Source organism: Alosa alosa, chromosome 2 (assembly GCF_017589495.1).
Source record: "Alosa alosa isolate M-15738 ecotype Scorff River chromosome 2, AALO_Geno_1.1, whole genome shotgun sequence".
Classification (NCBI taxonomy): domain Eukaryota; kingdom Metazoa; phylum Chordata; class Actinopteri; order Clupeiformes; family Clupeidae; genus Alosa; species Alosa alosa.
In genome coordinates, this window is record NC_063190.1 from 14,565,898 (window position 1) to 14,584,093 (window position 18,196).

The window sequence follows — 18,196 nt, forward strand, 5'->3', positions numbered from 1 at the left end:
CGGATACGGCCCGCCACCTCATTTTGGGTGGCCCCCTAAAAACATGTCCGTGGTATATAGCATCTGGCCCGCATGGGAGTACACATCGTCAAACTATAACCTCCGTAATTTCCCCCATTCATTCTCTATGGCGAGTCTTAACAGTACACATGTAATACTCTTTTTGTCCACTGGTGGTTGTTTTGGCGCTGTTTTGCGTTTGCCATCGAAAACGGAATGAAATGTAGGCCTACCTGCAAACAATGCAAGAGGCCTATGCTGACTGCATCAGTGCTCAAAGTATTCTAGAAGTTTATCAATGAATTGTTAATAACTAACTAACTTCTATTCAAGTCATATTTCTGGGACTTTCTAGGATAATTATTTCTATTGTTTATTCACTCGTTCAAGTGTTCATACAAATTCACAAGTTCTCATCGGGTGAGTGAAAGTGGTAATTTCAGATGTTTTTGCCAGCACTTCATAAAACTCTCATAGTTTGAGAACTTCAAATTATTTGTAGGATATTGCTTGTTCACAACTTGAGCTGTGTATGCAAAGACACAGAGTTCAGAGTTCACACATTTTGGATAAAATAGACTTTTGGAACTCCCTGCTAATACTTTTGGGAATGTTAAAGTCTTTTTATTATTATTTCATTTGAGCTACATTTTACACTGATATGGCATGATGGCAATATAAACACAGCTAACAATGGTATTAAATTGCAGTAGCCTATGATTAAATGTAATGGAATATTCAACTAAGTTAGACTGCTGTTGTTCACAGCACTAAGCTATTTATGATTATTAATATACTCCGAATCTCTGGCCCTCTCTTAGAGCCAGGCATAGTGAGCTGGCCCTCGGAAGAAAAAGTTTGGGGACCACTGACTCATAAAACCAGCTGATTGGTCAATGTTTTTTTTTTTTTTTTTTTTTCAGTTAGTAGAATACCTAACTCTGTTGACTCTCTTTTTGTTTTCTTCATAGCCTACCTTTATTTTTAATACACACACACACACACAAGAGCTGTTTGATCCACTCATTATTGATACACTGATCCATGATCAGCTGGGTGTGCGCGGGTAGCCTCTGCTCCAGCCAGGCTCCAGCTCGCTCTCGGTAACAAAAACATTTCCCATGATTCCAAACGGTACTACGAAAACACCACCGTTCGGGTTCCACGAGTTTCCTGTCTGGCCGGGAGCCAAGCTCTGCCTCCTGGAAATATGGCGAACGAAGAGCCCAATGGAGGATTTCCATACTTACCATCAGGGGCAGCGGAAGGTAAGAGTGCTAGTAATTTGCCTAGACACTTAGGCATTCATTTGTTATTTTCAACAATTCATGCTAGTCGCACACTTTGTCGAACAATGAGCTGTTGGAATGGTGTGTTAGCTTGTCAGTGAGCTAGCATAACAAAATGCCCCTTCAATGAGAGGCAGGCATGCAGCATAATACTAGCAAGGTGTCTCGCTTTACTTAACCTGTAAGTTAGCCAAGGTCGACGTAAGGCTTTTCATCACGTGTCTATACCTAAAACGTGCAGACTAGATTACCTGGATGTGTAAGGTTTAAAACATTTTATTTTAGTATGCTGTGTGGTTAATTTCCTAGCTTATTATTTGTCCGCATTTCCCTTATCCTCAAGATATGAACCTCTATGTAGGCTAACTTTTCTAGCCTTAGATCGAAGCACCTTTGCACTACACGATCTGATTGCAAACGTCTGTCATATTGCCGTTGTTTGTTTCAATACAGTTGACAGGCTGATCAAGGAAAACAGTGACTTGTTTTCAGATGCCCAATGTAAAGTGTGCAGCGCCGTGTTGATCTCCGACTCTCAAAAGCTTGCACATTACCAGGTTCGTATTTCTAGTGCAGTGGCCGCCGTGGCTGTAGCTCAAGTGCCAATCTTGATTGTGATTCTGGTAACATATTGCATGCATTCCAGTGCTCTAATAAGTATCTGGTGGTTTTGACCTCTTTGGCCTCTAGGAGTACAGGCCTACAAATGATGGAGTCATTACAAAATACTGCCTGTTGTTCACTTGTTTATTGTTAATAAGCAAGCCATACAAAACTGGATTTTATTTTGTGTTTCTGGTCTACAGGCTAAATTATTATTAGCTCACCATTCCTAAAGACAGAAGAAGACTGGTCTTACCTGTAAGCTATTCAGTGCCAGATCTCACCTAGCCATTCAGTGCTTTGATAGTCTGGGTCTTCAGTTGTTGGGTTGAGAAATTCCTGTAGGGGTTTCAGTGGGTACTGTTTCAGTCATGATAATCAGGCATGATCTCTGACGAAGACTATGAATGTTTGTGTCGGAATGAACTGAAAACTATTCTAACTATATAGCCTAATATATTTTGCAGAGCAAGAAGCATGCTAACAAAGTACGACGCTACATGTACATCCACAAAGATGATAACCCACTTGTAAAACGATTAAAAGTCTCCACAACTGAAGAAGTAAGTGAAGAAAAAAAATAACTTTAAGGTATTGCATCACATTCATCCTATTGTAGTTCCATTGCAGATGTTAAGCTCTATTTTGCTCCTGGGTATTAGTATTACAAGTGTAGAGACAATACTTAGAGAAAGTGTGGCAAAGTTATGCAAGTTTACAAGCTTTATTTTCAGGTAAATTGGGTGTAGATAATAATAATAATTATTATTATTATTATAATTATTATTATTAATATAATGACATGCAAATCTATCAGCCGGAGACCATTAACAGTGGAGGAGATCGGTTGAAGGCCTGTCACATCTGCAATATGACCTTCTACACACCAGTGATTGCGGAGTCACACTACCAAGGCAAGGTGCATGCAAAAAACCTGAAGCTTAGGATGGGCACCCCCACTATCCCGCAACCAGGTGTGAGACCATTTGTGTACCTTATATTTCTACAATAGAATTTTATATATGTATTGTATTCATGCATTCTTAGTTAGTGAATTGTTATTCACGTTGACGAGCATGTATGTTTGTTAGTTAAAAAAAAAAACATGTCTTTACATCAATTAACTGAAATAAACTCAAAGCATTCAAATGGAGAGAAGTAGCTAAAGCTATGCCCTGGACCCCTAGTCTTACCTCAGGCCAAGATCCAGGACCAGGCGAAGATGGATGGGCCGAAGCAGGAGGTGGGCCCGGCCCCCGAGGGCACCATGGATGACCGTTCCTGCAGCTTGTGCAACGCCACCTTTAACAACCCCCTGATGGCCCAGCAGCACTACGTGGGCAAGAAGCACCAGAAGCAAATGGCCAAGCCCAAGGCCAGCCAGGCCCAAGGCACCGGTGAGCTGCTGCTGCTGTTGCCACGGCCTCCATTATTTGTCTGCTTTTCTGTCCCATTCAGCCTGCCTCCGGGGATGGGGCAGATGAAATTGAGTTGTCTCTCCTAATTCTGGGACAGTTATTATTGTACGCTGGCCTTGTTCAATATGTGGGCGAATGTGGTTCTGGTTCTCAGTAGGCGTTTTTCCACCAACAGAGAACACGTTCTTGAACCGGTTCCGTTCAGAATTGTGCTATCTAGTGAACCAGCCCGCATTTCCACCAGTTTTGAATCAAACCAAGGATGCGTCATCAACAGTGCTGCGTGCAAAACAAAAGTTAATCTGATGCATGAACGGGAGAATGATATGACGGTTGTCCCGTAAAAATGGCAGAAATTAGCTGTGTAAAATGCTAGTTAACGTCTGCAGTCTAGTGTTAGTTGACTAGTTTTGTTTACTCATGGCAACAGTTGAGGGAAAACGCATGGTTTAAGCTTTCTCCCGTCTGAACAGTAAAGGGACACGCCCACTCTGGTTCACAGGAAAAAACAACTATTTTCTGGTTCAAGCATCGAACCGAAGTGCCACGTTTCAGCGTTTTTTGTTTGGTCGAAATACTCAGACCGAGTTCAAATGTTGGTTCGCGAACAGGAACGGAGCCGGTTCTCTGTTGGTGGAAAAGGGCTAACACCTGAGCCTGTGGACTCCAGGTGTGTGAGGTTTTAAGAAGCATGTTTCAGAGTGCACTTTTCAGTGTCTGACCTCTTGCTTGACTGAATTCCACTGAGTGAGTTCAGAGACAGATAGCATTAATAGTGAGTATTAAGATCGTCTTGGTAGTGTATAGGTCTAATTGAGTGCCTGTCACTTTAAGACGTTTGAGGCAACCCTTGCAATTGTAACACAGTTGAAAGGCTGCTGATGTGTGGATGCAATTCATAACGTTTTCTACATAGTTTAAATAAAGGTTCGTACTTCTCCTTGGGACAAGCACTTTTGAATTTTGGAAAACACTTTTCCATTTACATCGGGATTTTGCAAACATTCAGTGTCAGAGTCAATAAAATGAGCCCTTCAACGAAATTGACAAGCAGCTGTAAGTAGGCTAAGCATGCTAAATTCGAAATCCAAACAGTATTCTAACGTTAGCTTTGAGATACTGCTTGATTTCATAACTTAGTTTAGTCTCTTCAATGTAGCATACTATGTTGTGATAAGACCTTAGCAATGCTTCTATGTGGCAACAGCAATCCTTCAACAATCGTGAATATTTCGTTAAATGCACATGCAAAGGAGTGGCAGCGGGCTACGAGAGAGAGCGGGGCGGGGCAAGGAAAGGCTGCGTGCGTAAAAAGTGCAATGCAAGGATTTGACCTTATATTTAAATTAAATTAAATATAGAATATTAATCTGTGGCAGCCGATTTTTATTTTGTGGCGCCCCGCCACAGATTAGTCAATGTATGGGAAACACTGATGTAAATTAGCTCATGTCTGAACGAAGAGAAGAATATGCGGAGATTCGGTTCATGTGCGTCGGTGTCGTTCACACATAATGTCCGCGTGCAAGCATCATATCTGAATCACCCGAAGGGTAGGACATCCATTTGACAAAGATCCGCATATAGAGCGGAGGACGTGTCTGAAAACAGTTAATCAGTGTCCAGTCAGGTCTTTAGCACTAGCCAGTAGCAGCTTGAATTCCAGCACTTCTGTAGAAATCCGATTGGAATCACATTTCAAACCACCTTCAAATCCGAATTGCAAACGTTGGGTTTCATGTATTTTATTGCAGTCCAAAATAAATTTGAATTCCAAAATAGATTTGAGCTGGTAGTCTGAACAGGCCTTATTAGAGATAGGTGGGCAGATTCTACATGTTTCCCATAATGTGATGTGTGTGACCTGAAGGCCCGTTTTAGGGAAAGCTGGTACAGGCCCACCAGATCTATGTGCCTGTACATGTCAGCTTGTGATCGGCGTCAGCTTACTGTTATTGAGTGTCACTTAGGGATGTAACGATTACCGGTATAATGGTAAACTGCGATAAAAATGTTGACGATAACAATTACCGTTTCCTTTTCAAATATCATAATTATCACGGTTGATTACCGCGGTGTGGAAACCGTGTGTTTAATCCTTCCCAGCTTCATCCGAGCCTGCTTTTGACATACAGTAGGCCTGGTACAAAACTGGTACCCTACTGATTCTGTTGTCTAATTGATGGTTTTAACTGCGATTCGGATTAGGCTACATCTGATTTTAAAAGGCGTAACATTTTCACCGCAAAGCGTGCACTGTAACATGTAGCCACTCTGCGTCTTTTTATGTTCACATCCACATTAAATCCATTCCACTCACGTTATTAGGAGAATACAGTAGTTATTAGGAGAATACAAGTTTTATTTCAAACACTTACTTTGGTCTCACTCATTGGATCCAAATAACAGAAATAGCAAACTTCAAGGAATGGTAGGGTAAGTAAGCGCATAGCCAATTAAACATGATTTTTGAAACTATTTCAGCTTGTGTAGGCCTATCAGTGCTTTCTGAACATATTGAACACACTTTTAAAAATACCGCAATAATACCGAAAACCGTGATAATTTTGGTCACTATAACCATGAGGTTAAATTTTCATACCGTTACATCCCTAGTGTCACTAAAGGCTTGGTCATCATGTTTCAGTTTGTCATCACTGAGCCTGTAAAGGTATTTTATTATGCAATATGAAACAGTGGTTCCCCACTGTATTTATATGTTGAATGTTGAATTTTTTTCTATATATGGTGTTCCAGTTGTCTTACAGAGATCATGTTTATCATTGACTCCTAAAAGACTACTTCTCTGTATGAGGCTTATGTTTCAGCACTATTATAGGGAACTCATTGACTCTGCGCATCTCTCCCATTCTGTGATCCCTACAGCAACAGTCTTGAAGGGATACCCATGCAAGGTGTGCAACATAGAGCTGAACTCACAGAAACAGTATGATGCACACATCAGTGGCTCCAAACACAAGAACCAGTACGTATTTCACCCTCAAGGCAACACCTCCACCCCCCACTTTGAAATACACGTCAGCTACAGGAACCGTACCACTTATTATTGTCGTATTTTTGCATAGGTGCATACTCCATGGAGGAATAGGCTATCGTACAGTAATAGGTCACTACTGTTGCACTGTTACTGTATTTGATAGTCGCACAGACAGAAGATGGACTGAATGTCCTCTCTGGAGGCTATCATATAGCTCCTGTATAAAGACGGAGATTGCCTCAGTCATTGCAAGCGCCTCTTGATTGATTAATCACCTACTATGTGGATACTGTTTTTAGAATTGATTTAGATTAAGTGTTATTTAGTATAATTTGTATTTATGTATGTTTAGTATATTCTTTATCTTCTACTGTCCTTATTGCTTAGTTGTGCGTAGTTTTTATATTATATACTTTTAATTACTTTTTTCTGCTGTTAGTGAATGTGTGTGAGATGTCTGTATGCTACTGAGACCTTGAATTTCCCCTGGGGATCAATAAAGTATCTATCTATCTATCGAAGCGGCATATTAAGACCATGAATGTTTTACTGTAATGTCTAGAGGGGTCAATGCAAAACTAGGATTGTCTTTGTGCGATAATTCTTATTGATGGTTTGGTCGACTGATTATCAGTTAAATGATTGTCTTACCTTCTCGGCAGAGTCAAATTGGCGAGTGGAAGTCAGGCCCCTGAGGTCACCCCAAGTGAAGACTCCACACTCCCCCCTGTGGTCAGTGAGTGGAACAGCAAGCCAGAGGCATCCATTGATGGGTTCCAGGAGTGATGGTATGGCATACCACCAGAACCAGACCCATAACAGCTACTCCTAGGGTCCGTGGGCCTCCCAGCTTTGTCTGATGCAAAAGTCTCTTTCTACCTTTAGGCTCTGTGTCCACCAGTCGCGTTTTTTGAGCCGACTGCGCACTCAACCTCATTTTCAGAGTGTTTGTCAAGTGTTTATTGTTGCTAGGTTATGAAGTTTTGATTGGTCGTCGATAGAGAAGTGACATAGACGAGGCCAGCACTGTTCTAAAAGTTGAACAGATTTCAACTTTCAGCGCTCTGAGCGCTGCGGGGAAAAAAAAACAGTCAGCTCCGAGGGCTTTTTGCCACCGAGGACGCAAAAAAGGCGATTGGGTGGACACAGGTCCTTAATGTTTATCTCTTTATCTTTGCCACCGTCTTCCCCCTTCTCTATCACTCACTATAGTTTCGGCATGGCTTGGCTAACTCACAAAGAGGGACGCCTTCCTATCTCTGCTCCACATTTGGAACAGGAAGGAACTGAACCAGGAGGAGCAGTGTCAACATCTGATCCCATAATACATTTAGTCATGTCAGGTTTTTTTTTTTTAATTGAGACTATATTTATTGTTTGTTTATAACAGTATTTAGTCTTTGCTTTTTATCTGTATGGATTGGTGAAAATAGTGTTATTTTAACTTTGTCGTTTTATTTTAACTTGGACTAACTGCAAAGTACGTGTATTTCATCAAGAGATATTTCCGAAATTGTTCCTACATACATATTGTATGTTGTTTTTTGTCATTTGTGTTTGTTTACAACATCTCCTCTGTTCATGTAAGTTAATTTGCAAAAAGCTAAATTATTATTTTTTAATCTGTAGCCAGCAGAATGAGTTTCAAAGTGGTACAGTGTCATTTACCACTACTGTGTTTTTTTGTTTGTTTGTTCCTTAATTTGATATGGTAGGATCAGAGAAGGAATTTCATGTTTATTTACACACTCCTACCCCAGTGTGGATGAGGAGATGATTTAAGTACATATGGTACTGTTGAAGCATAGTGCAGTATGCATTGTGCTTCTCGTATAAAAATGCATATCTATGTATATTGCTGCAATAACAATATGAAGGCTGTTGTCCTTGCATAGTTCTAAATGATGTCATACTAAGTCATGTGACTATTTTTTATTTATCCGCATAAAGGGCTTTCTTGTGCGTTTCAGCCCAGTGATTTGTTGCCATGAACTCAATTTCCTCAGTCCTTTAAAGCCTTCAATGAATGTAAAATCTGGTTAGAGTTTTGAATGCAGGATTTTTATAAAGGTTTGCTGTAGCAGATTGTTGCTTTTTTCGTGTAAAGTAAGACAAATATTTTTATTTTCTACAAAGATGGATTGACTGGCAAACCTAAATTAAAATAACTGCTTTGATGTTGAATGTCTGATAATTTAAATGTAGAATGGCTTCATTGGTCTAATTAATAAGTACTCCTTGTAATCTGACAGTTTAGAGGTGTATTACTACTGTAATTTGAATTATAGTATTTGAGGCTACAATATGCAACATGTGCTAATCAAGCTGACATTAGCCAGAGTTTTCAAAAGTAGCTTAGATTCTAAACAAACTGTCTCCTCCTGGCCCTTCCCTGTCCCTGCTTTGACTAGCCAGTCACCTACACCAACACCTAATGTTTGACTGACATTATGAATGCTCTGTTTCTGATTTTCTGATTGGCTAAAAGACTTGCTGAGAAGCTTCAGAAAGGGAACATCTGTGTTGATGTGTGTTTGATGAGCTTGGCTTGCAGAAGTGTGGTTAATTGTCCATACTGAGGTATGCTGTCTTGTGCATTTTTTAATTAAGAATTTACATACTGTAGCTTTAAGGGCACTTGTTAGAAAGTCTGCAGCAGACTGGAAGGCTCTAAGACTCTGATGCCTTTGTGTTTTTAGCAATGCACTTTGCTGGCCAATGAATATGTGACTGACATAAGTGGTGGTAGTGATTGGAGTACACCTGTTTTTAACAGTTTTTTTCATTGTTATCTGTGCTTTTACTCTCTTGGCCATTTTGTATAATTTCAGACATTTATGTAACAATATTATCAGATCATGACTTAGCCTTTACTTAGTAACTTATAATGACATGGTTCTTGCTACAGTTTCACAAATATCACCACTATCTAGACTCTGAAGATCTTCAGAAACGATGAGCATTCATCATATTTACCCGGCGGCCAGAACGAGGCTAAAGGGTACACTTGCCATTACACCTCAGTCCAGCAGATGGTGGTAATGCACTCTGTTTGCAAACTGCCAAAAAAAAAAAAAAAACACTGAAGAAGAACAGGCCAGTGAACTCTTCTTTCGGTAAGCTTTTTTTTTGTGGCAGTTTGCAAACGGAGTGCATTATCACCACCATCTGCTGGACTGAGGTGTAATGGCAAGTGTAGCCTACCCTCTAGCCTCGTTCTGGCCACTGGGTGAATAAGGCGAATGGTCCAAGACATCTGCTGTTGTTAAAGATTGCCATGGTAAATATCCAAATCTGGCCCTACCCAGTCAGAAAATGTGAAATATGCCCTCAGAGACTTAAGGCAATGCTTAATTACCTAAAGGAAGTGAGATTCTCCTGAAGAAACCGATATGATTCCTGTGAGCAAGTCTATTAAATGTTGATGAGAGGCCTGCCCCACGCATTTAGCTTTGGCCTCTCACATGTAGCCTAACATGGAGGCTACACCGGGCACTTAAGTGAAGCGTTTTGTGGGTGTTGCTGCAACAATTAGCTTCCGCTTTAATCAATGGAACTGACACCTGGATAGCGGCGAAATTTGACAATTTCAAACAGTCCACATAAGACCATCATGTCATTTATTAAAATGGTAAGAACTAAGCTAGTTCATTTTTAGTTATTTTAAGACTGAACTGTATGTTGGCATATTTCCCTCACGGGAACAAAAGAGTATATATACTTATATACTTACTTAAATGCTGTTTTTAAATTCCTATCACTTACAGTCAACTTAATCGAGCTAACAACTTAGATAGCCAAACAGATAATCATGAAAAAATCTTGTTTCAACTAGGTGTTCTCTTAACATTGAGAGATATAGATAATCGTGCTGACTGACATTAGCCAATGTTTGACATGTCATTTTTACGTCTGACCTCATTTGTAGAAAACCCATTTTGCAACTAATTGTCAGGTTTGGTGTCTAAAGAATGGTCTTTGTTTTTGCCTCATGACTCATTTTGAAAATTGTTCATCCAGTAAACTATATCTTTTTTAAAAAATTCAGACACTTGTGTTCTTTTTCCCCTTTCCACCCAACTAGATAGATAGATACTTTATTGATCCCCAGGGGAAATTCAAGGTCTCAGTAGCATACAGACAACACACACACATTCACTAACAGCAGAAAAAGTATATAATATAAAAAACACAACTAAGCAATAAGGACAGTAGAAGATAAAGAATATACTAAATATACTAAAATACAAATTATACTAACTAACACTTAATCTAAATCAATTCTAAAAACAGTATCCACATAGTGATTAAGCAATCAAGAGGCGCTTGCAATGACTGAGGCAGGGACTGAGCCTGTGATTCTCTGTGCATAGTAGGCTAAGGTAAGGTAAGGTGCTCTGTGTGAGTGAGTGTCTACAGTGCCACGAGGGAGATATTTCTCTCCGTATTGGTCATGGTCATCTTAAAAGGGAGAATAATTGGTGGTGTAGCCTATATTATGTCAACTAATGTGATGTTAAGATCCTACTAACTGACAGTTTTGTAGTTATTTTTGTCCTCAAATTAAGACTGAAAACATGAGTGAAGGTATTCAGTTGCATAAAAGGCTTCTCTTTGTATATAATTTGTCTTACTAAAGGGGACCTTAAGAAACTAGAACCTCTCTAGAATCACTGATGTTGCCTTTGCCAAGTTTGTCCTCTAGATGGTGCACTTGACAAATCTAATTCCACTTACACCTCCTCATAGTCAATAGTCATGCGTATGTCGGAGCTTGCCAGTTGAATATCTGAACAAGGAAAAATCCAAACTTGGGTAATGGTTTTCATCAGACACCCTACATTGTGTTAGTGTTCAAAAGAGGAAGTTCAATTGTTAAGTGATTTCTGGAACTAATATCTCTGACTGATAGCATGGCCATACACTTTAACACATGTGACAAACACAGTGAATAGTGAATTGAGTGTAGTTGTTATGGTCAATAGTATTACCAGTGCAGCTAAAGACTGTCCCCCAGTCCTACAGTAAGAGGAAGCGCTCTAATCAGTATGAACTGAAGGGTGAAACTCTGTGTGGAGTCCTCAGTTGTAGGTCTACCTGAAAACACCCTCTGTGTGAGCTAAAGGGTGAATGCCCTCCATTTTGCCTAGGTCCAAGTTCCATTCATAAAAAAATGAGAGAGAAGTGGGAGGGAGAGAAGGCTGGAGGCTCACTGCTTTCATTGATAACATCTATTTACTCTAAGCAAAGGGGTGGAGGGGAGTCAGAGGGGCCCTACCCCATTCATAAAGCGTCTCAGTCGGGACGTCTCACTTTGTAAACATGCTGGCTGCGCCATGGTTACCAGCACGGCCTCAGAGGCTCAGACCTGGGCCGATCAATCCTATTCCTAAAGCCCACCTCTAACCGGAATATTGTCAAGATACCCCTGCTCTGAGCACACCTGATTAAAGTCTGTGTAAGTTCTGGATCCTGAGTGGCTAAATCAGGTGGATTCAGCTTATTGTGAGGGCAACTGATGAGTTTAGGTATGCAAGACAGATACAAATGGTGGACAGTTATGGGGGTGTATGTATGTTCTGTGTTGGAGTTTGCTCAATTACATCCCTCTTACAGGTATGTTTGCCTGCAGGCAGGGATTATATCGATACTGAGTTCTGTCCAGATCAGCTCAAAATATCTTAGACTATAGTGTCCCTTTAACACATGACATTTTTCATTCACACCCAAAAACTACTGTAATTAAGTTGCAGTTGCAACACATAAGGACATAGGATGCATTGTGGTTAGAAGTGTGTGTGTGTGTGTGCGAGCAAAAACAAGATCTTGTTTACTCCTAAGGTGAGTAATATCTCCTCACAACCCCTGGAGTTTCTCTAGAGAGGGTCGAGGGGAAGTGAGTACCAAAATAAACACAGTTTTGGAAAACAGGCCAGGAAGGGAATTTAAAAACAATTTTCTCCATTCGTCTGTGCTCTCCAGCTGATGTATATTCTCTATGGATTAGATTCAGGGGTCCTGGTTTAACTTTGTGGGTGTATGTTGTATGTGTGTGTGTGTGTGTGTGTGTGTGTGTGTGTGCTTATCTCCCTGTGTGCATGCATGCATGTGTATTTGTGTAGTATGAATGTCCTTTTGAGTGTCTGTAAGGAGTCTGTCTGCATATATGCATGTGGACGGGAGGGGGGCTGCCCAACTGTATACATGCCACTTGAATGGACACAGCCTGAGAGAGAGCCTGTGTTTTTCGACGGGGCAAGCTGACAAGGAGAGGAGTACTGGAGGCTGGAAGGGGTGGCTGGGGAGGTGGGTGTGGGAGGTGGGCAATTGTGGCTCAGGGGGTTGGGTGAACTGGTTGGAATGGGCTTCTTTCACTGAGTGTTTTTGGGGTGGGGTGAGGTAGGAGTGTGTGTGTGTGTGTGTGGGGGGTTATTGTCTTGACACATCCGGAGGTCAATGCCTTGCAGTGTTTCGGCGGTGGGACAAAACACTCCTTCTCTCTCGTATAGACGACCCAGAATAGGGAACACAGGTGGTGGGAGAGGGAGAGGGAGGGAGGGAGGACGAGGGTGAGATCACTGTTCTCTGGGACTGTGAGAATGTTGGAGGGGCAGTAATGGGCGTGAGGACACATGGCAGGCTGCTTACCGTCCTGCTGAGGGAGACGGTCAGGACGTGATCAACTCTATGAGTGTCAGATTTTCCCCTACTTATAGAAGTTATAACACTAGTGTGTCGGTAATTGCATTGTACAGAGCCCCTGAGGTCGCAATAAGAGATTTTATCTAGTGTGCACAATTTATTTTCTTTTGAGCTCAATGCATCATCTTCAGTTATTTTGTTATTACTGTTGCTCGATTAAGTCTATAACTTCCTCTAATTTTGTATACCTTCCACATAACTTCAACTTTGAAGCAGCCAGTTCTGGCTGATCACAATGCTATGCTGTCTGGCTAGACCTGAAAGAATGGCTTTGTAGGTTAAGAAATTCTAAGATCGAAATACAACTTTATTGTTCAAAAGAATATATTTCTTATGAATATGAGTAAAAAGGTTACTAGGTTAGTACTGTAGTACTCTTGAAACAAGCAAAACAAGCAAAACAAATGTGATTGTGTTTTATGGCAAAACCTCATAAAATGTTCCAACATTGGACAAATAAAAGTAAACCAGGCAATGGCAATACCTCTTTTTTTTTTAAAAAAAGATGGAAACAAAAGATGAAAAAAAAACATTGTTAAATGTCTCAACACATTGTGTAGTCACTGTGAGTACATCAGTATTTTAATAACTTTTGCCTGTTGCGAAATACCAACACTGGGCTGAAGGGCGGCGATCATTTTGACCCACATCTGCCCTCCTTTCACTGGGAGCCTATCTACTTATTCCATGCCGAGGCCTTCAGCACATTCTCATACGGTGCTATGACACATGACATCCCTTTCTTAGAAACAACACTGAAACAACACATCTGTGATCATCAATAAAAATCAATTAGTAAAATTGTGTGACAAAAATCCAGTAGCTGTAGTTAGTTAGAACACATGTGTTGCATGTTGCACAGGGAAGACCATTGATAATTGAAGGTGTGCTCGCTGCTGCTCTGCTATGTGGTTCCCTGTGAAGAAGTTGTGTGGGAAAGTGTTGGAGAGAAGCAGGGAGGGGCCAACCAGAGAACACTTGTGAATTATTTTCACCACTGCTGTTTGGACAGCGAGATGGTGGTGGTGGAGATAATGGAAGAGAGAGATGAGTAGAAAACAGGAACACTTGTGTGGGGGGGCTGTTATGTGTTTACAGACTGATTAACTGTTTCATGACAGCTTGGCACAGTATGACTTCTTCCTTGCAGGGCAGCAATAGAGAAACTCAATGAAAGATTGTCTATTTAGTGTAGATATGTGAATTTGAAATCGTGTTTGATGTGGTTGGCTAACTCCAATGTTTGATCTAGCCCAAATTTGGGATGTCTGGTGGGCCTTATGTAACAGATTATTTGTCTGGCTACTTTGTAGACGTTCACAATCTATTTAGAGTTTGTTTGAAGCTGTTCTTTCAATATTGTACATAGGCACCGCTTTGGGAGGGTGTCTGGCAGGCCTTTTGCAGCAGATCATTTGTCTGGCATGGGCCTTTTTGGGCACCTTGGGATGCACTTTTTCATTTTAGGTTGATTTCATGTGGAACCTCCTATGTTTGATCCAATTGGCCAAATCCGAGGAGCCCTAGTTTGGCATCTGCTGAGCCCTTTTCAGCGGAAAATATGTCTGGCTAGGGCCATTCTGTACCTTGTGAGACCTACCTGTTAATTTTAAATTGGTTTGAGATGGTAACTTTTGATTTTTTTTTTGTTAAATCAGGTTTCTAGGCCAAGTATACTTGCGTATACAGGGAATTTGGTCTCTGCATTTATCCCATCTGTGAATTAGTGAACACACAGTGAGGTGAAGCGCACACTAACCCAGAGCAGTGAGCTGCCTTGCTACAGCAGCGCTCAGGGAGCAGTGAGGGGTTAGGTGCCTTGCTCAAGGGCACTTCAGCAGTTCCCTCCGGTTCCAAGCCCGAAGCCCTAACCACTAGGCCACGACTGCCCCACCATAATGTTTGATCAAATGCATTTTTTCACCCCTCCTTGAGGTAACCAGGGGTCACATATATCAGGGTGTCCCTGGCAGACTTCCTTATCTGCATATGTTAGGTCAGCCCCTTAATGCTCTTTTGCTCAGATGTTGCTACCTTTTTCGTTTGATGAAAATGCTCTGGCCTGCCAGTCTAGTTTATTTGGGTTGGGTGGGGTTGGGTGAGGTTGTGGGGGGCCTTTCTTATGTTTCACTGAGATGAATGTTAGCACCTGCATGCTGGCATTCCACCACCTCTTTCCGGCACATTCCATCCATCAGTCAGTTCACTCACAGAGTTCCGCTTCTCTGTTCGGCGTGTGAGTTCTTTGCACGTGCCGGCTGAGGAGATGTCAACAACCTGCAGAGTCACAATGCACCCTGTCCCGTCACACAATCGGCCATCATCCAGCCCTCCTCATGGTCAACTGACTTGCTGAAAGACAGCATGAATGGGTGAATGCTTTGACTTTGTCCCTTCTTCTGCCAGGTAGACATTCTTTGGAGTAATGATGTCTGTGTAAGTTTCACTAACAGCAATGTGAATCTACATCAATAAAGTGATTTATAGATGTAGATTCACATACTGTATAAACTTATAAAAGGTCATAACTTGAGGGATAAATAAATCATCAGACGTATTTCATCCCTGACACATGAGTGGGGCTGGAGTGAAGGATGCAGGGAGGTACGCCCCATGTCCTTATTAAACATCACCAACTGTGTTTATCTGTCAGATCCGTTTGAGATTCCGAGTGGGTGAAAGCTGTACCTTGTAAAGTCCTCTGGTGATTAACTGCTTGAGTTAATTTCACAGTAATCCTTATCAAACTCAACCAGGGATTTCTTGCCTAATGGATCGCATGCATGTCCACATGTGACTCTCAAGTGAGGTGGTGTATGTGTGTGTGGTGGAGTGGGGTGGTGGGAGTTGGGTTGGATTAGCTTTCCCCGTGCTCTGAGAGAAAAGGGCCATATACTCTATTTACTGGGCTCACAGAATGGTGCAGGTGGCTTGGGGGCTCATGTTTCCCCCCGAGTGAAAGTTCCACCCCCCCAAACACTACCCCCTTCTATATCCCCCGTCTTCCCCCTCCCTCCTGCACAACTCTCCACGATCTGAAAATTCCTGTGGATTACTCCTAATTCTTCTGACAGATGGACACACTTAATCTGCGTTCCTCCTCCGGCTGGGAGTAAGTGGTACAACCTGTGAACAGGCAGTTGGACAGCCACCTGTTGAAGGAACTTTGGTCACATGACAAGGCACAGACAGCAGCAGCTACCCGTTCATCTGCCTGTTGTTGTTGTGTGTGTTTGGTTCCCTATTTCCCACCAGTGTACACACAGTCAAGAATGACAGCAAGCTCTCTCTGTTTGTGTGGCGTTGTTTTATTGGCTATTTTTAAATGTGCCAGAGGCAATTTTGTGGTAAATGTTTTCCACACAAAGTGGAGGATATGTTGAATGTGTTCTGGGAGAAATACATGGGCAAGTGAATAGGGTTGACTGTGGAAAATAACAAGCAGAATTGTGAATCGACTGGTTAACTTTGGCATTGCAGAACACTGCTTGTGTGGGAATTGCAAAACATTTCAGGAATTGAGCTGAATCACTGGCCCACCTGTAGTTATTTGATTACTGTTTGGGATGTTCACAGCCTACTCATACACTCTCACACATACTTGATCACTCACTTACACATATGATAACTGACTCACACACACACTAACACACACACACACACACACACACACACACACACACACACACACACATATATACAAATCCTCAGCAGCCAAACAGATGGATGTCATTTGAGCGTTTTAAGTGTGTGTTTTAGGAAGCGGTGTGGGAGATACAAAGAGGGAACTGCTCCTGAGAAATGACCTTCAGACTCAGACAACAGGTGAGTGGTTACGGTCAGAGGGGAAAAATCTCATTGATATTCTAACCTATTGCTCTTTCCCAGAGACCAGCTCTCCCTGCTGACACACATTATAGCCTTCCAGAGTTTTTTTTTACTCTGTCTCTCACCGCCACCTTTGATCCACACTCAATGAAGAGCAGATCTTTTGTGGGGCCGTGTCTAAACGCCAAATGATATTTGTGACGGCTAAGGCTAGAAATGTACTTTTCAGCTTTTCATCTGCAAACTGGCTGAGCGCTCAGGGATCAGAGCTATAAACGTGTGTTTCACAAAGATGCACTGTAACAAGAGTTTTCCTGTGTCAACTGTAGCAAACAACATGGAACTCTCTAGTGGAGATGATAAAAGATACTACTATAGACTGTATTCTTCTAAGCAAGTTGACCATATCCCCATGTTGTTCAAACAAGGTGTGGGCTAAACCTCATTTCTGTGTGTTCGCTTACCCATAAAACCCCTAATGCCTCAGTCCTCACAAAAGCTAACACAGTGTGAATCCTGTGGTTAATTCCTAATACCACCAAATAGGCGTACCTTCTCTGTGGCTATACACAACACACCCATCTGTCCCAAAACGCCAAGGCCATGGAAAGAAATACAGCCTTTCCCAGAAACACACAGCGGCTGGTGACAAATTGGATGAAGCTGAATAGTGTGTAGCAGGATAGCCTTTCACCAGCAAGCTAAAGCAAACCATATAAAGCAAAGACCAACCAGGGTTATCAAATACTTCTTGTCTATGTTAGAATTTTGACAGCACAATAGTTAATTGTGACGCTAAGGCTTGAAGAACAAAAGCCTTGTGCTATGCCATTCAACCCAACTGTTGTGTTCTCGTCAACAAGTAAAGTCACAGTTCTGATGTAGTCATGCAGATTAGCTACATTCAGATGAGGTTATGTGTGAATGGCTATACAGAGCCAAAAGCTAACAGTTCCTGCATGAATTTATCTGACATCTGGGCACAGAGTGACAGGCATGGGGAGTATTTGATTGTATAATGGTAAAATGCTTATTTGTTTTGATTGGTGGCTGCTAGCCCCTCGCGGACTAGTGGCCAGTTCACTTACCACAGAGCCCACCCTGCATGCCTGCATGGAAGCAAATAAAACGGATCTCTTTTCTTTTTTCTTTTTTCAATGGGTGATTTGAGCAGTTAAAAGCAAATTAAATTGAAGGGACTTTCCTGGACATTGTTGCATCCCCAGTGTTTCAGCATTGTTTTCCATAAAATCCACATTTTATCTTTCCCACTAAGTAGGGCATTGCATTCACAAAGTTTCCCACAAAACAGGGCATTGCAGTCACAAACATACACCAGTGACGTATGTGTGGTTGAG

General features: G+C 41.6%; 1 protein-coding gene across 2 annotated transcripts; it reads left to right on the plus strand.

Annotated features, from left to right (window-relative positions):
* The first annotated feature begins 1,146 nt into the window (after positions 1-1,146).
* Positions 1,147-8,485, plus strand: znf346 (zinc finger protein 346). 2 transcript variants are annotated; one of them, XM_048238151.1, is made up of 8 exons: positions 1,147-1,268; positions 1,743-1,846; positions 2,360-2,455; positions 2,710-2,866; positions 3,080-3,289; positions 6,197-6,296; positions 6,971-7,096; positions 7,521-8,485. In XM_048238151.1, exons 1-7 carry the CDS (start codon positions 1,211-1,213, stop codon positions 7,092-7,094), a joined length of 849 nt encoding a protein of 282 aa, XP_048094108.1. In that variant the 5' UTR covers positions 1,147-1,210; the 3' UTR covers positions 7,095-7,096; positions 7,521-8,485. The 2 variants fall into 2 exon arrangements, with proteins under 2 accessions (XP_048094108.1, XP_048094107.1); XM_048238150.1 differs by having other exon boundaries at positions 6,971-8,485.
* Positions 8,486-18,196: the final 9,711 nt, after the last annotated feature.